The 18815-nt window shown below is 38.1% G+C and overlaps 1 protein-coding gene across 8 annotated transcripts in view; it reads left to right on the forward strand.

Annotated features, from left to right (window-relative positions):
* Positions 1 to 18815, forward strand: part of ptprt (protein tyrosine phosphatase receptor type T) — a 312417-nt gene that overhangs the window by 272083 nt on the left and 21519 nt on the right. For all 8 annotated transcript variants that reach the window (XM_085158891.1, XM_085158893.1, XM_085158894.1 and 5 more), the window contains 5 exons: positions 8208 to 8284; positions 9729 to 9765; positions 10198 to 10295; positions 10584 to 10700; positions 16918 to 17072. In XM_085158891.1, the coding sequence (XP_085015017.1) occupies positions 8208 to 8284; positions 9729 to 9765; positions 10198 to 10295; positions 10584 to 10700; positions 16918 to 17072 (484 nt within the window). The remainder of the gene's footprint in view (positions 1 to 8207; positions 8285 to 9728; positions 9766 to 10197; positions 10296 to 10583; positions 10701 to 16917; positions 17073 to 18815) is intronic.

Consider the following 18815-nt stretch of genomic DNA (forward strand, 5'->3'; position numbering starts at 1 on the left):
TTCTTCCACATCTGATGTATCATCTCTTGTATCACTCTTTATTGAACCATGTCCAACTTTAAAGCTGATTTTCCTTCCACCATCTTTCTCTCCTCTATCTTTTTTGCACCTGACAGCCTTCAAACAGCTGGAAACAGCATCTCGAGGCTTGTGTTTGTGTGTATTTGTGTAAGTCGACAGCATTCTGTGTTGTTTGACACATCAGCTGCAGGGAGCTCTGGTCTTAATAGGCTATTACACACTATAATACCCCCCAACACACTCACACACTTTTCCATCCATGCTGAGGTACACACATGCATAAGTTGCTGACAGTGGAACAAATACATCATTTAAGCACAAAAAAGCCTATTGAAATTTGCTTTTAAAAATGCTCATGCACAAACCTGTCAGGATACATCCCAAAAAAATTTACCAGAACATAGAACATTTAAGGAAGAAAGGGGAGACGGATGTTCACACACTTAGAAGCTGCTCAGTCTCTCTCTAACCCATATACACACTTACACTCAATCACACATGCTATTAAATTCCCTAATGCCTTGAGCCGGTCTGACAGCGGAGTGTATTCCGTGAGTGAGTTGAGCTCCATAGGGAGTTAACTGATTAAGTATATCTGTGACAGACACAATCCCTGCTTAGTAGCTACTGAAAAGAGCAGGAGGAAGGGAAGAGAGGGAAGGGAAGGAAGGAAGGAGAGGACAGAAGAGTAAAACATCTTGTTCAGCAGTTTCAACTTGCTACTGTGAGCATGTTTGTATTTTTCTCAGTTCAATCTGTTAAAGAGGATATAATTCCTAACAGGTTTCCCTGTTTTCAACTGTGTAATTAACAAGTAACTTGTTGTATTAAAGTGTTAGACTTTGTTTTAAACCATTTGTTTGATTTGCTTTTGCCTTTTATGAAAATGTAATATCACTAAATAACCTTAAGGCTTCTCTTTAATTCTCTTTTAAGTATTTGAGTGTCAAACAGGTAAAGCAATTACAGGAAGTAGAAGAATCAAAGGGAAAAGGGGATATTTTTTATAAAGAGGTTATGGAATGTAGCATAAGTTTCCATGCTTTCATGCTTCTTGTCTGTAATAGTGCCACTTTATCTCTCCAGCATTGAAAAATATAACCTAATGGGCATACTGAAGCGTAACGCTCTTTATTCTCAAACAGCAAGATCTTTTATATTTTTTAGCTGTCTTCAGGCAGCTGGAGAGACACTGGAATATTAAAGAGCCAGTATAGAGGTTTTCACTAACTCATATGCTCAAATGACCGTAATGTAATATCTGCCGGAGGTGAATAAAGTTTTGTTCAATATAAATAACTCAGTAATTACTTTGTCGTCCTGTCTTTAAAACAAAAACAAACCCACAAGAAAGAAGAGTCTTATCTGTTTTAACTGAATTAATTTTCCCAAATTAATCACACAGCTATTCAGTCCAAGATTGTGCGTTTTGATTGGCATTTAATTAAATTGTAATTTTGAACCAAATTATATCATGGTCAAATTATGTGTGATGCCTTGTTTCAGAGTTAGTGAAGGTAAAAAAAAAAAAAACATAAAAAACTCACTTACTGGATACAAATACCAGAAGAAAATGTTCCATTCTTTTGTACAATGCAATATTCTCAGGGTAATCTGTGAGAGCTGCTGTTTTAAAAGACAAAAGGGCTTTGAAAGTTTAAATAAAATATCTTATGTGTGATCTTGATATGTGTTTATTCTAGTTTCCAAATGTGCTCCAGGTTAGACCATGCAAAGCAGAGGTACTGTTTTCAGTGGTGGGTGGCCTTATATAACCTGAATAATTTTTTTGCCTCATCAAGCCTGAGCAATTTAGGGTGGTCACTGGCCTTTTAAAGCAATAAAAGGGCAATATATTCATGAAACTGGAAAATAATGACTTCATAGATTATCCCCTGCTGATATTTGCAGTATATTTCATGGGTCTTACTTTTGGTGGTAAGTAATAAAAAATGTATCTTGACCTTTGATTTATAGAAGAGAGCAAAAAACAGCTGCTTGTGTTTGCTGTGGTACAATAGCAGTCATTAGGGCTGGTGGCTCCTGCTCATTTTATTTGTGTACAGCCCCCATGTGCAGTGCATACCATCTGATCTGATGTCTCCAAATTACAGCTCTCTCCTGCCCTGGTAAATTTGCTAGAGATAAAAAACAAGACGTCTATATTGTTTGGCCTTTTCCTTACCCCCTCAAGTTAACAAGTCCTCCCCAACAAAACTTTGACAGTGGCTGCTGGAATAATGGCAAGATTTTGAAAATAGAAGACAGAAATGAGACAGAGAATGGAACCAAACTAAAAGCAGAGAGTAGAGAGAAGATGAGAAGACAGGAAAGTAGAGAGGGGAGTTGCAAGGTTATGAAGATAGGGCGACTCAGCAGAAGAGTGGAGCTCATTAATGAGTAATGGGTTCGTGACACTTTGCCCTTGGACACCACAGCGTCTAATGACTTTGTTGTTACTCCAATGCTACAGACACCAACACCAGGCTGAGTGCACATATCTTCTCTATATTTTATGTCTCCATCCATATCTAGATGTAAGTTACAAAGACTTGATCAACTACACATTTTTATATTGGGGTTAAGACTTTGTATAATACTGGATTTAGTATTAGGTTCTTATTGCCTGAGTTGCCTGAGCGTGAGGTTTTAGTTTTACAGTTAAAGTTCACATATTTTTCACAATTTCATTATTTTATTTTGCGCATCTAAAGCTTCTGTCATTCTCGTAGTGTACATTAACACCATCATCCTTCTGTCTGAAAAACGTTTTCCTCCTCCTTCAGAAAAGCACAGTCTGGTCTGATGCTAGAAGTGCTGTCTTAGAGGTGTCAATTGCTTACAAAATCTGGAGTTCACCCACAAAAGTTTCGCCATGTGCAAGAGGCATTCTTATTTGAGAACAATAGCAAATTAGCCACTAGTTGGTTATTATGCTAGCGTAACAGAAATTAATGTAGATTTGGTAAAGAAGTGAAGCCTAAATTACAAACAGGGCATTTCATCTAATAAAATGTGTTGTTGTTGGGTGAAAATGACTTCCTTCACCTAGTTGTTGGGTTTTATAATTGTGCAAACCTTTTACATGAATGAAAAGAGAAAAAACTACAAATATCTGTAATATCTGTGCCTGCAAATGTAATCATTGAAGTGTGTATTTGAGGTTGTCTTGGTTCTAACAAAAGACTTTCTTTTGCTTTCAGAATCAGTTGCGCCTGCATGTATGCGCACATAGTGTATATCATACTAACAAAAAGATGTCTACAATTCTCTTTCTCCCACTCACTCACTCATACACTCAATGATACACACCCCATCAGCCTTTTCAAGCCTGTGCCCCATGTCCACATCTGTAGTGTTTTCAAGCCAGTACCTCCTGCTATTTGAGCCCAATTAGAAGCTCCCCTCCCCGTGCAGGCTAGTGGGAAGGGCCCCTCCCTTCTTTCCTCCAGCCTCATATCAGTGGCTTCTGTGTTATTACAGCCTCTGACACTAGCCCTGCGTAATTACTGCTGTCTGAAGGAGCAAGATGGCATGGGGAATGAGAGAGAGGGGGGAGGAGGAGAGACAGGTAGCTGAAAGAAGACCGTGGAGGGGGAGAAGTGAGGAGAGGAGGAGGTAGACAGAAATGGACAGGATCAGCAGAGAAAAGGAGGAATAGAAATTGAACAGGCAGATGAGAAACGGAGTAAAAGAGGGAGAAGAGAAGGAAGAAAAAGACAGAGGGAACGAGCAGACGGCTGGCAGACTACCTCCTGTTGTGTTTGTTTTTACATGCTGTGTATATTTGTGTGTGTGTGTGTGTGTGTGTGTGTGTGTGTTTGACTGAGTGAATGAGAGAGTTGAGAGTGTGAGTGTGAGTGCGCTGATAGCTGATGACAGAATCTTGTACCAGCAGAGTGGCGTCATGCTGCCATCATTGTTGCTGCCCAGCCAGAGCTGCAACATTACTCTGATAGCAGTTATACAAATAATTCTCCTCAAGGTGATCCTAAAAGTGATAATCAAGGTGTTATATGTTGTTATTCTAAGAATTTGTAATGTATTCTGTGCTTTAACTCACCTGACCGTGTGGATAAATAGTCTGCAGTTGAGGCTTGCCATACTTGCAGTGGCTGTTTTAATGCAGTCCTGGGGTAATCCCTACTGACGGTCATGACCTTTCTGCGCGGTCGTCTTTTCATATTAAGTGATCATGAAACCCTTGGTTCTGTAATCGTAATTTGGCCAAGGGATGCAACAGAATTCAGGGATAACCCCGAGTGCAGCATTTTGTAGATCTTTACACAAGATGTCACTTAGTTTATTAAGTTTATGTTGTTCAGTCACCACATGTTATACACACAGGATAAATAGTACATATAAACTTCACAGTCTAATGTACGATATAATCAGTGAACAGGCTCAGTCTAAAGCAATGTTTACGTACGCCGAGCCCACAAACAAATGAAACAAATGTCTGCAAGAGTCTACATGAAAGGTTTAAACTCCAAAGTTTCAGCTTCTCAACATTACTGAGACTGCCCTAAGCTCATAGATAAACAGCTTATCACAGAGGTAAAGGTTGGCCAGCAACTGATTCCATTTGAGAGCTAAGAACTTGAGCTAAATACATCTACACCATGGTCTGGCTATTAAAAGCACCATTTTTGAGAAATGTTTTACCAAAAAAATGTGCTTGGAGCAACATAGCTCATCTGCATATTTGAGCCTTATAATAAAGCCTATTAAGTATGAATCACATACTTAATAGGCTGTGTGACCATTCTGCAATGGGCTATTTTTGATGTTTTTTTGGTACTTGAACCTTGAATCACCGTTAAAATTATCGAATGTTTTTGTTCCATTTAAAAATTATATAAAATGACTGTCCATGTGATGTCAAATTTTCTATTCTACTCTGTGACAAAATTAACAGAATAAGGTGTTAGGTGATAGATGTGAGCTATGACACATTTTAGTTGCTGAAATATTAACGTTTTTCTCAAATTCAGCATACAGACTGCATATTTACATTTTGGAGACTGTAGAGAATTATTTACAGCAATGATTAATGAAACAATAAAATATTAAAAACTTTGATGGTGTAGGCTCAAACCTGCTGGACATGGACACATATGTTAAACAGTGTTTCTGAGATCTTGTCTCTCTCTGTTAGACCTGCAATAGATTGGCCACTTGCTGAATCAGAGATGGGTTTGGCTCATTCGAATTGTAATTGAATAGGAATTTAAGAAAAATGTACGGATCTTTATTTTCCTATTTTTTTCTTTTGTCAGAACCACTAGAAATGTCCTAGCTCTCACTGAAGATTTGGACCAATTTTATGATCTTTATCAACAAATGGTGTTTGTTACCTTCTTAATTTAAAAAGTAGTTAAAAAAAGTCACATCACCTTTAACGTCATCTAAATAAATAGTACACTCTTATACTTTCCAGGATATTGTTCAGCTGCTTGGCAACATCCTTATTATAGAAAATCCAAATACATGCTGTATGTTCTAAATGATTTTGCTTGTTAAAAAATGTTAACGGTCTCTGCAATTTTATCCTACTTCTGAGTATGTTTACTCCGCTTCAGGCCTCATTTTGTGCCAGCTATGAATGGAAATGAATTCACACATCAATTCTAAGATAGTCATCAAAACAAAAAAAATGTTAACGCCTTTTTAACATAATGATCGCTCCCATGCAACTCTATAAACACAGAGAAAATGGTTTCCATGAATGCATCAACCACACAGTAGATCTGCTAACATAAAAGCTGTTTAACAATTTACAATTTGAATTAACAACTCAATTCAAAATGAGTAAAAAATAAATCCTGCAGAAATACTAGAAGTTTAATTCATGGTTTCAGTTGTTACGTTGTTACGTTGTTGCGTTGTTACGTTGTTCCATCCCAAGCATTCTCAATTGCTACCACAGTTCAGAGGTCTAAGCTGGTCAACAACCAAACATGTGCGTCATTTTATACTAGGATGATGACCAGGAAGACAGAAATATTTATGAGATGCCATTTCAGAGACTGAAAGGTAACAACATTCCACATTTCTCCTAGCCTCTTATGTTATTTATCTTTATCTTATACTTGCCAACTACACGTGACATAATTTTTACCTCTCTTCTGCTCTTGTCTTCTTGTTTTCTTTGTAATATCTCACATTTACCAACCGGCTCTTTTCCATTTAGTCTGTATTCGCTTTCTTCTTTTTTTCAAAAAATTATAAACTTTCAAGCAGTGCAATCATTCTTATTTGTCCCCATCATCTGCAATTACCTGCTGTTGCTATGTTACAACTAAGTTTAAAAAGAAAAAAAATCAGTGCCTCCCATTACACTGAATAACTCATATGTGTCCCAATGCTATAGATAGCTAATATTCAGCCAAGAACAAAATAATTGACACTCAAAAAGAAAAAAAGAAAAAATTTCGTCATGGTGACATGGACTTGGATAATGAGGGTGAACAGTGAGTGAGGTGAGAGGTTCTGCTGTCATGATTATTACAGATAATTTCTGAGATTTAAAGATATATTAAAATTCTTATAGATTGTAAAAATAGTCTTGTGATTATCAATTTATTTATTTATAATTGTATTTATTACTATTAGGTTTTTGGGACTTATGGGTCTGGTGTGTTGAACCTTCACTCTAACTTCATAAACCCCTTGAGATGTAACAACTTGTGTTTGTATATGTGCTTGTGCTATTTGAATATGTGATACTTCTCTACCTGGATTTCTTTGAACTCTTTTTAAAACTCCATGCCATCTCTGGACACTTACTGTCATTGTCCAAAAAAAATGGACATACCTGCAGAAAACAGGAAATGCTGACACGCTAAAGAAGCAGGAAGAACAAACAACAAAGACAAGGAGTTCCATTCTAACAACCGTGACTGAGAGAGAAGAGGAGATATAAGTCTCATGGGACACAAAAACAGATACGCTAATAGTAAGGAATTGGAAATAAAAATGTCCTATCAGCAGCCACCCATGGACTAATCCATGGGTGGCTGCTGATGGGATGAAAGTTGGAAATTGATCTTTGCGAGGGCGTCTGATGTTGAAAAACCCAAAACATCTCATGACTTCAGAAACATCACTGAAGATGCATCCCAGCGAGAGCAACTAAGATGTATCTTACACACATTACATGTGAGAAATTGCCAAAGAAATGACTCTGGATCCCACTGTTACCATTAGCAATCTTCAGACAGTCGTGGATAAAATCCAAGCGGGTATAGAAAAAGAGGACAGATTGCGGCTTTTATTGACAAATGGTGCCTGCTGGGTCACATTACTATGAAGTTGCTATTACTAAGTTACTATGACTGTTGCTGCTTGCACTTTGAACTATTAGCTCTGGATTATGTCCACAATTTCTGTTGATTTTGCTATTCCAGCAACTATTTCAAAGCAGAAGAGAAGTCCAAAGCCATCTTTTTTTCTCATTCGGTGATCACATGTCACTGTTTGCAAATGGTACAGTAGACATTTCATTTGAACAATTTGTTCAACAGCTTTTACAGCTAAAAGGAATCATTGCATAGTACCCGAAAAGGCCTGTGAGACAAATAAATCTGTGTTGCTTGTCATTTGGTAGTAAATGCAATAGCACTTGCTGACAGAAGCAGCAAGTAATGGAAACAGAATTTGTCCCATCATCCTGACTTATGCAAATGATATTTGTCATAAATCTGCACTGGGGAGTTATGCACAAAATGTTACTTTAATACTTTATGTGTTTGCTTCTGTCATACCCATTCAGATCATCTGAATGGAACTGCTCTGAGACCAAATGAACTAAAGTGGGGAAAAAAAAACATTTGAAATGAAGTGTCGAAATAAAACTATACCAAGGGAACTGAGGATGTTTGGTGTTTCTGGATGACACAATTTAACTTTTTAACTTTAACTATCTTGCTTAGTCAAGATTAACTAAAGGTTATCTACTCAGGTAAAAGACGCCAATGCTGACTATTAACAGGAGACAGGACTTGATCCATCAACAATTACAAAGAACAGGCAACAGCAGCAGGAAAAGTGCACTTACATTTGTTGTTTGGACTCATAACCTTGGGCCTGGTTAGTTAGTTCCCCCTCCAGTCAGTTAGTTTTTCCGATCTGTGGGTAAATGTAACTTTAGGCCTGTTGTATTTTTGTGCTATCTGATCCCACAGACGATCACACCAGAGTCCGACTGCAGTTGCTGGATGGAGACCCCCACTCTGACTACATCAATGCCAATTATATTGACGTGAGTGTTTACACAACTACACTCGAACACACACACATGCACACATACACTGTAGTGATGATCCAAACAGTGAGTCTTGTGTAGGAAACCCTCTAATGTATTTACAACTTCATCATATGCCAGCTGTAGTATTTGCTCCTGTTGGTAGCTGCTTCTATCACTTGGTTGAAACTTGAGAGACGTCTAACTTGGAAACCACACCCTTTGCCTCACAAATAGTTATTTTATGTGAGTTTCACTGACATGTCCTCACAGGTTGTAATAGTCTCTTTCTGCGTGGATGCCCTGGATATCAAATAGTATGGATGTCAGTCAGTCAATCAATAGTATGGATGATGTTATAGTCTCAGTTTTAAATCAGATGCAGACACCTGCCTCTGCACACAAACAATATTGCTTAAAATTTGTACCAGTGAATCATGTCCTTAGTTAAGGTTACCACAGCAGATAAAACCATCAGTGTTGTTTTTTTTCCCCCCTTTGGACCCATTCCTTCACCAACGGGCACATAAAAAAAATTAAAAGGGGGAAAACATACCCCCCTCCTTGTTTACCCTTTCCTCCTTTAATTACGTCAGTCATTCCATCACCTCCCACTGTGTGTCCCTCTTATTACCTTTCCTTATCCATCCATCCATCGTTCGTTTTTACTCCCTTCCTCTCTCCCCTGCAGGTATTGTGCCTCACTTATTGATTTAATCTCCTGCTCACAGCTTACTGTTGTAATGGTAGTCTTAATAAATCTGGTACAAAATCAGTCTCACAGACTAGATTGTTTCTTAAGAAGAAAAGAAAAGAATTGAAAAAGTAAAACACATCCCCCCGTGAAGATAACGTCATGCTCACAAAGTGATTCTAATGGCAAAGTGAAAATGATAAATGCTTTTATCTCAACAAGGTTATCCATCTTATAGGGAATCGTGATGGGACAAGAGAGAGAAGTAATCGCTGGTTGGAGACCGGTGTCTTTTTTATCCAACAGAGGGAAAATTTAGTGACTGGAAAAAAAATGAAGGATAAAACATGGAAAAAACTGAACGTGAAGACAAGACAAAGAAGGAGAGTGAGAGATGATGAATGAATGAGAAGATGACTAACAACGAGGAGAAATGAAGTGGAGAAAAGGGAACTCAATTGGGAAAAACTGAATGAAAGAATAGGGCAGGAATTTTTTAGTATATTTTGCTTAAAAATGCAAAATGTAACACTTTATCTAACTTTGGGGAGTGAAAAGGAAAACAGCCAAAATAGAGGGAGATGGGTGAAGACTGATTCCCTGGAAAAAATAGTGAGTAGGAATGAGAATTCTTGGAAAACAATGTGCTAAAAATAGAGGAAATTTGGGTGTTGGATAGGAAAAATAAAGAATATAAAGAGAAAAATGGATATGACAAAAGTGTGGAGATACATATTTTTTTATTGCTTCCTTTTTTCTGTCTCGCAGGGGTACCATAGACCCAGACATTACATCGCCACACAAGGTAATTAAACTGACGTGATAAGTGTGTGTGAGAAGCACTAATGCGTGCTTCCACATTTGTGTAGATACGAATGTGTGCATGTGATCCTATTTGTGTGCGTGTGTGTGTATGCGTGTAGGACCCACCTGGTAAATGTCGTCCTCTCGGACTGGAAGGCTATTACCACAACCTCCTAAATCTAAACTGCCGTATAAAACCCCCCTGACAAATTTAAGACCCCATTACCTCAAACCCCCAAACTACTATCTGGGATTGATGGTGTTCAAATACATGTGTGTGTCTGTATGGGTGTGTTTGTGCAAGTCTGTGCTACCAGTGCTGACATTTTTACGTGGCATTGGAATGAACATATGCTTATTTACACACCTATGTCTGTATGCTTGTTTATGTGTATCAAAATGTTTACACTGTGTGTGTGTGTTTGTCTGTCAGGGCCCATGCAAGAGACTGTGAGGGATTTCTGGAGAATGGTGTGGCAGGAGAATTCGGCCTCAATCGTCATGGTTACAAACCTTGTGGAAGTGGGAAGGGTGAGTTTATCATCCAAGCAGCTCCAAAAGTGTGTGTATTAGAAGTAAATAAAGTATATGTATATCTGTGTGTGTGTGTGTGTGTCTATATGTATGATCTAGTTATATGTACTGTTGTTTTACCTGGAGCTCTAGGTTGTCTCCAGTCACACTACTGAATTACTTTGCGATGCCATCTAGTGATTTCTAATCAGTATCATCTCTGCCTCTTGATGCTCATGGGGAGATAATCAACACCATGTAAGGCATATTTTAAAACACAATGACAATAAAAACGATCTTTTCCAGGTGAAGTGTGTTCGTTACTGGCCTGATGAGACAGAGGTGTACGGAGACATCAAGGTGACCCTCATAGAGACTGAACCACTGGCGGAATATGTCATACGGACGTTCACTGTTCAAAAGGTAAACAAGTAAACTTTAGATTTAATGGCAAGAGTATATTTTTAATTCTTTATTCTATAATCCAGGAATCAAGTATGCCATGGTCAATTCCACTGAGAATGTAATGAAAATGAAAACAATAGTTGTTAAAAAGTGAGAATTATTCCACATTCAGGACTTCAAATACCAGTTCTACCAGCAGCTTTAATTGGAAATATAAAGATTTAACTTTCCTGCTCTGAAAAAGGGATAAAGCTGTTGATGTCTTTGTCATAGTATTTATCCTGCATTAACATTGAGTCATGATGTCACACCAATTTTCTCTGCCCCACAAGGCCTGTGATGGGATTTGAACCCACTCATGCTCTCTAGCAGCGTATTTACACCCCATCGTAGCTTGTATTGCTTCCATATTTTGTAAAGCCCAGACCTAGATTACCATTACAGCCAATATGTGTTTGGGGGATTTAAGGCGAGTGAGCTCCGTTACTTGTTTGCTTCTCACTGTTTAAGAGGAATCTTGAAAGCATAATCTTGGCACTTGTAATCAGGCAGGAGGGATTTGAGAGGAGAATAGATGATCGACGAATGTAGTTTCATTGTTGTGATGTTGTTCTCCAGGGCTCTGCACACTGAATGCAAAAACTGCAGAAATGCACATTACAACAAGACAGAGGCTGGGATCCAAAATCCTTTATCTTTCGAGCGACTTTCAGTCTTGTTTTTTTATTCTCAGTCTCTGTTTGCCTGTTCCATTGTTTTTCCTTTTCTCCTTCATTTTACTTTCTACCTCTTTTTGCTTGTTTGAGTATAGAAAGTATTTACAACACTCAAATCTTGCTTATATAAATATTTTACTTGGGAGTCAAGGGACAGAGGTTGATCTTTAGGTCCGTTACTATTTTAATACTATTTATTTTTTAAGAATAGATACCTATCTTCTACAGTTATTACACATTATAATACATGTTCCTGACTACTCTGCGTGTTTTCCATTCGTTTTTCTTCTTTTTATACCTCAGTGTCATTTTTCCTCTATCCTCTATTTCCTTCCCCCCTCAGTCGTGCAAAATCAGCTTATAAAGACAAGTCTTGAAGTGTTTGCTGTCAGCTCATTTAGCAAGCCATTAATCCATACCACCTCTGAGTGTGTGCGCGTGCGCGTTAAAATTCAAAGGAAAGCTGATCTCTAAACGCCTGTCGTTTGACAGTATGCATAAATACTTACAAACACACATCAGACACTCGCTAATTCAAATTCTCCATCTTTAAAATTCAGTGGGTTTTTTCCACTGTGTGTGAGTGTGAAAAACAAAGAGAAAGCAAGACAGAGGGTATGTGGGTATGTGTAACAACTAAATAGCCTCGGTTGCAGTGAATAATGAGAATAAGGGCTTAATGAAAAGGTTTATTAATGGCACATCCAAAGAGATTAACTGAGCACTGAGGAATAGAGGGTGACTAAGTAAGACTAAAAGAAAATGTGTGCAAATGTGTGCGTGTGAGTGGGAGAGAAAAAGAGCTAAAGATGCAGGATGACAAAAGGTAGCTCATCTTTGAATGTCAGGATGATAGCAGCTGTGAAAGAAAGAAGCAGCATATGTGAGTATAAAACTTTCTTCTCAGCAGCTTAAGCAGCATTCATTTCATGTGTTGATGTTTTATGTGAAGTTGAAAATTTTGCTATAAGTGAAGCGGACTGTAAAGTAGTTTTACTGTCTCTGTTCTTAACTGTGCAGCCTTGCCGTTAGCAAGAAAGTTTCCAGAGGTAGTCACAGCTGCAGCTGGAATGAAAGAGTACTACAGATAGTACTGTATGTGCACACGTGGGTTTTTTATTTTATTTAGTTATTTATTTTATCAATTTTTTCAAGCCAACAAAGGCTTGTTCGCCAATGTGCTAACACCCAAAATAAGATTAATGACACTCATGTCAGGAGACCGCAGTAAACTGAAGGCCACAGCAGAGGCCAAACTCAACAGGACTCAAGACTCACAAGACTAAAGTCTAACAAAAAATTGCTTTGAAGACCAGCATACACATATCAGACAGGACATATGAGTCATTTTTCAACTGAAACTATAGTCCAGTGTAATGAATTGTAGCAGCCTTCAGAGTGAAAACAGCAGTTTGAAAAAACAAAACAAAACAAGGGTAGTAAGGGCTTGTACTGGTCTGCAAGATTAAACACAGTCCGGAAATGTTGGAGTAGTACAACAAAGTGTTCCTCCTCAAATGAACGAGAAGATGCTTCTCAAGTGGCTCCCGACAATCAATATTTTGCCCAGAATGTTTTTTTCCAGCTTCTGCGTAGCTTAGCTGAGAAAAACAGTTTATGATCGGCACTTCAAATCTGCCAAATAAATTAAATACATTCTTATTTCTTCCCTATCAGTTATGGTACTTTTTGATCATTTGCCATCCTGTATAACGTTAATCAATTTCCAAGTTTTTTTCATGAAAAATAACCCAGTATTTGTAATTAATTAATTAATTAATTAATTTAATTCGAACTTTTTTCTCACCGATATTTTGTTGTTACAGTACTATACAAAAGTCACTCCTTATTTCTTGAATTTTGCTTTCAAGGGATCAGACCTTGTCATTTTTAAAGTGTCTTGAGCAATAGTTCTCTAGACTTTTCTCAGGCCAGTGCTGTGTATACACATATTGTTCTTACTACAAGCTTGTTACAACAGCATTTCTTGAGTTGAAAAATTCCAAGGAAGACACAACTTGACAGGCATTTGGCAGGTATTTTGCACCAACAAGGTGATTTCCAAAGACCTGTTAGCTGAAAATGTGAGGAAACTGTACAAGCGTAGGACAAACCGGAAGGCCTAAAAACAATCTTCAGTAGATGAAAAGCATCTGAAAGTCATGTCCTTAAGAAATAGGAAAATAGGAGAAATACAGAAGCTTTTAGTTGATTCATTTTCTGTTCGCCAGAGACAAAAGCCATTCAGGGGAGAAGGGGGTATTACACAAGAACTGGACTAAAAATCAGTGGTGAAGGGATCAATTTAACTTTGCAGTTTGCAGTAAATGTCTACGACTGTCTGTAAAACACAGTGGAGGCTGTGTCAGAGTTTGGGAGTGCATTTTAGCCAGTTGTGTTGGAGATTTTATCAAAACTGAGTTATCTGATCCAATTTTAATTTAGAATACAATACTATCACTCTATACAGTAGAGTATATGGAAAGCATCTGATTGGCACCAGCTTCATATTTCAGCATGATAACCATCCCAAATACACAGTCAATGCAGTCAATGCTTACCAGGACAGAAGAACAGATAATGAAACATTATCAGTCATAGACTAGCCTTCCCAGACCTCAACATTATTGAATCAGTGCAGAATAATCTTGACAGAGAATGGAACAAACAGCAGCCAACATCCAAAGAAGAGCTTTGGAATGTTCTTTAAGAAGACTGGAAAACTATTCCTGAACACTACGTCAAGAAATTATTAGAAGCATGCCTAAACGAGTTCAGAAAACGGTGGACATGCCGAATACTGACTTTCAAACTTGTTAGAATTATATTAAATCTGTTTTTCCTTATATACTAGAAAAATATAAAGAAATGATGGGTGAATCAAGACATTTCCACAGTGCTGGTATGTCGTCATGACATTTAACCTCAACTTTTGAGGCTAAACATACAGTCTATTTTTTTATTTTCTATGGATGGTTTGAAGTGCTGGACTCATATTTAAGTGATTATAAGGAGGACATGACAGCATAAGGGATTGTTGTGGACAACAAATCAGGATGAACTCCCCCTTACGGTGATTACAGGCTGTTCCAGACACCAAAACAAATCCTAACAATAAAAGATATGTAAGGATTATTGATGTCAAATAAACCTTTCTAAAATGGAGACTGGATTTAAATGCATTTGAAAATGAGTGATAATTTCAATCCATTAAAACATTTATTTTTATGTATCTATTGCAAGCTAGGGTTAGAGGAATAGGGAGAGCTTTTAAAGTGTTCTGAGTTCCTCATCACCAATTTCCAACATTTCAATACCAGTGTTTTATTTTTATTTTTTTTCTTTTCCCCGTCTCTGTGTCTCTAGCTCTGTTGGACTGTTGTCTATTGATTTAGAGAAGTAATTTTAACATCACAGGAGTGCAAATCAATGGAAAGTCCAGTTATCAAATCGCCTTGCGGTCTTCAGTTTTTTTTCCTTCTTTTTCACTTCAAGTCTCTGTCACATACGTCGCGTGTCCATGTTTCTCTCCTTGATCTTTTCCTTCCTCCTTTTTTCATTATATTTGTCCTCACTCCTTCCTCAGCCCACCACTTCCTACTCTCTTCCTTAACCTCTGCTCTTTCCCACTCAGTCTCAGGATCTGAACACCAACCCCACTTCCTATGTTACCCGTGCTTCTCGGGTTATTATCAGATAGTCTGTCACAACAAATAATTCAATACAACCTTGTATATTACAGAGCCAGAATGGAAGACGCAGTTTAATTTCAACCCTATTCTTAGAGAGTAACTGAACTGGGGAGGACGTGACTGAGCCCCGTTTAGTTTAGAATAATATAATAGAATCGATCGGTTTGAATTATTAGAGCAGAAGAGTGCAGTATTATAGAAAAAAACTGAACTGATGGAAGCTGAAGAAAGGATTTAAAAAATACATTTCTATATCCAGTGAGGAGAGATTCAGTTTAAACACCAGGATATGCAGGTCAGAACTCAAAATAGGAAACCTGAGGCAAGATCCCTCTTAGCCTTCTGAGTGCCTCGTGCAGGTGGCATAAACTTTCAAAGTTATACACTGTCAGAATACATTATGCCTTCAGGGGAGTCCTGAAGCTTTAGTATAAGGTGTGTGATTCCCTGGAATCATATTCCTAAATTTAAAAAAAAACAAAAAAAAACCCTTTTCACTTGAATTCATATTGATGAAAGAATTGCCGTGTTGGCACTGTAACAATGACACAAAGGTTTCATTTCCAATAACCCCTGACTGTAGGATTCCAATGTGTTCTTTGCTCGAGTTGTCATCAGATGATAACATTTCAAAAGAAATGGGCGGAAAAGAGAAAAATGTATAATGCTATTCCGAATTGTTCGGGTAGGATTGGTGTCTGTGGATGTGGCCTTACTTTTTGCTTAATAGGCAGTTTTCTTTCATAACTCAATATTGGAGACAATATATAGAGTCATAACAGATTTTTTTGACTTCCAGCCCTCAAATGCAGCCTGTCTGGGGATCCAGACTTAAAGTAATTCTGTTTCTTTATCTGATAAGCATGAACCTACTGCACACCACAGTCCTGAGACTGTATGTCCATGTTTCAAGGAAGCAATGTTATGTGAGACTTCACTGCTATCTATTAAGTATCATATGTCATTGTTAGCATCCTAATACTCCAATTGTAAGATGAGGAGATATTTTGGAAAGCACATCATGAAAATGTCAAGATCCTGTCACACACATGTTTTGTCATTTTGTTATTTTGTAATCTACACTTTTATATAGCAGACTGTTTCTCTTTATAGCTAAGAAGTGGATTTTCCAAATTATGTTTTATCTTAATCCTTTTTATAACCAACGGTATCTTGTTTATACATTTGAAACTTATTTGGTCTGTCATGCAGCAAAACTTTTCTCAGAAACAAATGTTGTTTAATTAAAACACATTCCATATTTAAATGTTTTCTGTTATCGCTGAGCACTTCATACAATAACAAGCAGTCGGATAATTGCTAGATATTCAAAAATCTCCTTCTAAATTGGGCAGCTGAACTGAACCGTGGCATTTCTTCCTGCAAGTCTTTCCCAAAAGGGCCATCATGAGATTTGTGAAATCAATTAATCTTTTTGTAGAGCGAGATGGCCTTCAGTTTCCTCAAATCTCCCCTGTAAATTAGGCAAATGAGCCACAATAAGTCTTCCTGCCTCTCATTCCCCGAAGTGGCCCAAAGTACCATCTTGACATCCACGATGAGATTGATTTATTTTTCATCTGAAGAGGCATCAAGGCCCCCATATTCCTGAAATCCCTGCTGTAAATTAGGGTCCTGAACCATGATATGTCTTCTTGTCAGTCTTCCCCAAAAGAGCAATGAAACAGTTTGTAAGATTCAGCCATTTGTCATCATCAAGAGGCAAAATGGCCAACACTTTTCATGAAGAGACAGACTCTTTTCGTGAAACTGCCATTATGAAATATGCTACTTAGCATAACATCTCCCTCTGTGCATGTTTTTCAGAAGGGCCATCATGAGATCCGTGAACTCCGTCAGTTTCATTTCACCAGCTGGCCCGACCACGGCGTTCCGTGTTACGCCACAGGACTGCTTGGCTTCATACGACAGGTCAAGTTCCTCAACCCTCCAGATGCCGGACCCATAGTGGTACACTGCAGGTAAGTGTACTTACATAGGGGACGCAGAGGTTTTGTACTGAAGATAAACTTAATTCCCTGGCGCTGCTGGTCAGTGGCTGCATGGGCAAGACAAGGACAAACAAACAGCCATTCAGATGTATAGCTCACATTTCATGCTTATCACAGGGAAAGGCTCTGTAAATGATCAGTAATGATCAAATGACTACTGGTATTTCTGTTACAAAATCATCTTTATAAACCTTGGATTGTTTTACAGCATTGGCCTAATTGTGATTTGGCAGATCTGAAAATATCCACGAGTTATTTTTGTGGTCTTATGAGTCATTTTAAAAGGCTTCTGACTAAACAATCAGTTTGGATAGTTCGTCAGAAGCCCCAAAATATAAGACTTCTCAACCTAAATCTAAGAAGCAGTTCTTTCCACAGGCTTTTCTTCCAGTACTCTTTTTTTTAAAAACTTTTTTATAGGTTCCCCTTTTCCTTGTCAATTAAGACAATAGGGCAAGGTATGATTACTGTTGTAATCTCTCAAACACGTCACCCTTTCTTTTCCGTAGCTTAGATCAATAGTGGTAACTTTTAGAAAGTGAATAAAAAGTTTTAAGTTAAAAAAGAATTTCATCTCCTATCTTCTTTCACCCATACACCGCCATGAAAAGTAGGAGGGGGAAAAAGTGATAGTATTAGGATCCCCATGGTGATACTATATTTAACCTCAATGTTCTGTTCTTTATGGGATGTAACAGTTCACTTCTGGAGCCAGGTGCTCAGCTGGCACAGGCATTAAAAGGTCAGCATTCTGACAAGCTATGAAAAAAAGGTTTTGAGTAGATTCCTCATCTTGTCTCAAGCATTGAAATTTAATTATTCATTTCATGGCCCACCTTGATACAACACATAGCTTTAGAGTTTTATTCCCACAAAGGGAATAAAATGACTAACCTTGCCATGGTTAGTGCTTAATGAAATCAAAGGACCATCATACTATATAGCACTTTTTCTAATCTCACAGACCTCACAGAGTGCTTTAGACTACAAGCCACATTTAATCATGCATCCATACAGTGATTTATTCTATGCACTTTAGCTATCACACATTCAATTCAATTCAATTCAATTTTATTTATATAGCGCCAAATCACAACAAAAGTCGCCTCAAGGCGTTTCATAGATACAGAGAAAAACCCAACAATCATATGACCCCCTATGAGCAAGCACTTTGGCGACAGTGGGAAGGAAAAACTCCCTTTTAACAGGAAGAAACCTCTGGCAGAACCAGGCTCAGGGAGGGGCGGCCATCTGCTGCGACCGGTTGGGGTGAGAGAAGGAAGACAGGATAAAAGAGATGCTGTGGAAGAGAGACAGAGGTTAATAACAGATATGATTCAACACAGAGAGGTCTGTTAATATATAGTGAGCAAGAAAGGTGACTGGAAAGGAAAAACTCAATGCATCATGGGAATCCCCCGGTAGCCTACATCTATTGCAGCATAACTAAGGGAGGATTCAGGGTCACCTGGTCCAGCCCTAACTATATGCTTTAGCAAAAAGGAAAGTTTTAAGCCTAATCTTAAAAGTAGAGATAGTGTCTGTCTCCCGAATCCAAACTGGAAGCTGGTTCCACAGAAGAGGGGCCTGAAAACTGAAGGCTCTCCCTCCCATTCTACTTTTAAATACTCTAGGAACAACAAGTAGGCCTGCAGAGCGGGAGCGAAGTGCTCTAATAGGGTGATATGGTACTACAAGGTCATTAAGATAAGA

The sequence above is a fragment of the Neolamprologus multifasciatus genome, chromosome 5 (genome assembly GCF_963576455.1).
Source record: "Neolamprologus multifasciatus chromosome 5, fNeoMul1.2, whole genome shotgun sequence".
Taxonomy (NCBI): Eukaryota; Metazoa; Chordata; class Actinopteri; order Cichliformes; family Cichlidae; genus Neolamprologus; species Neolamprologus multifasciatus.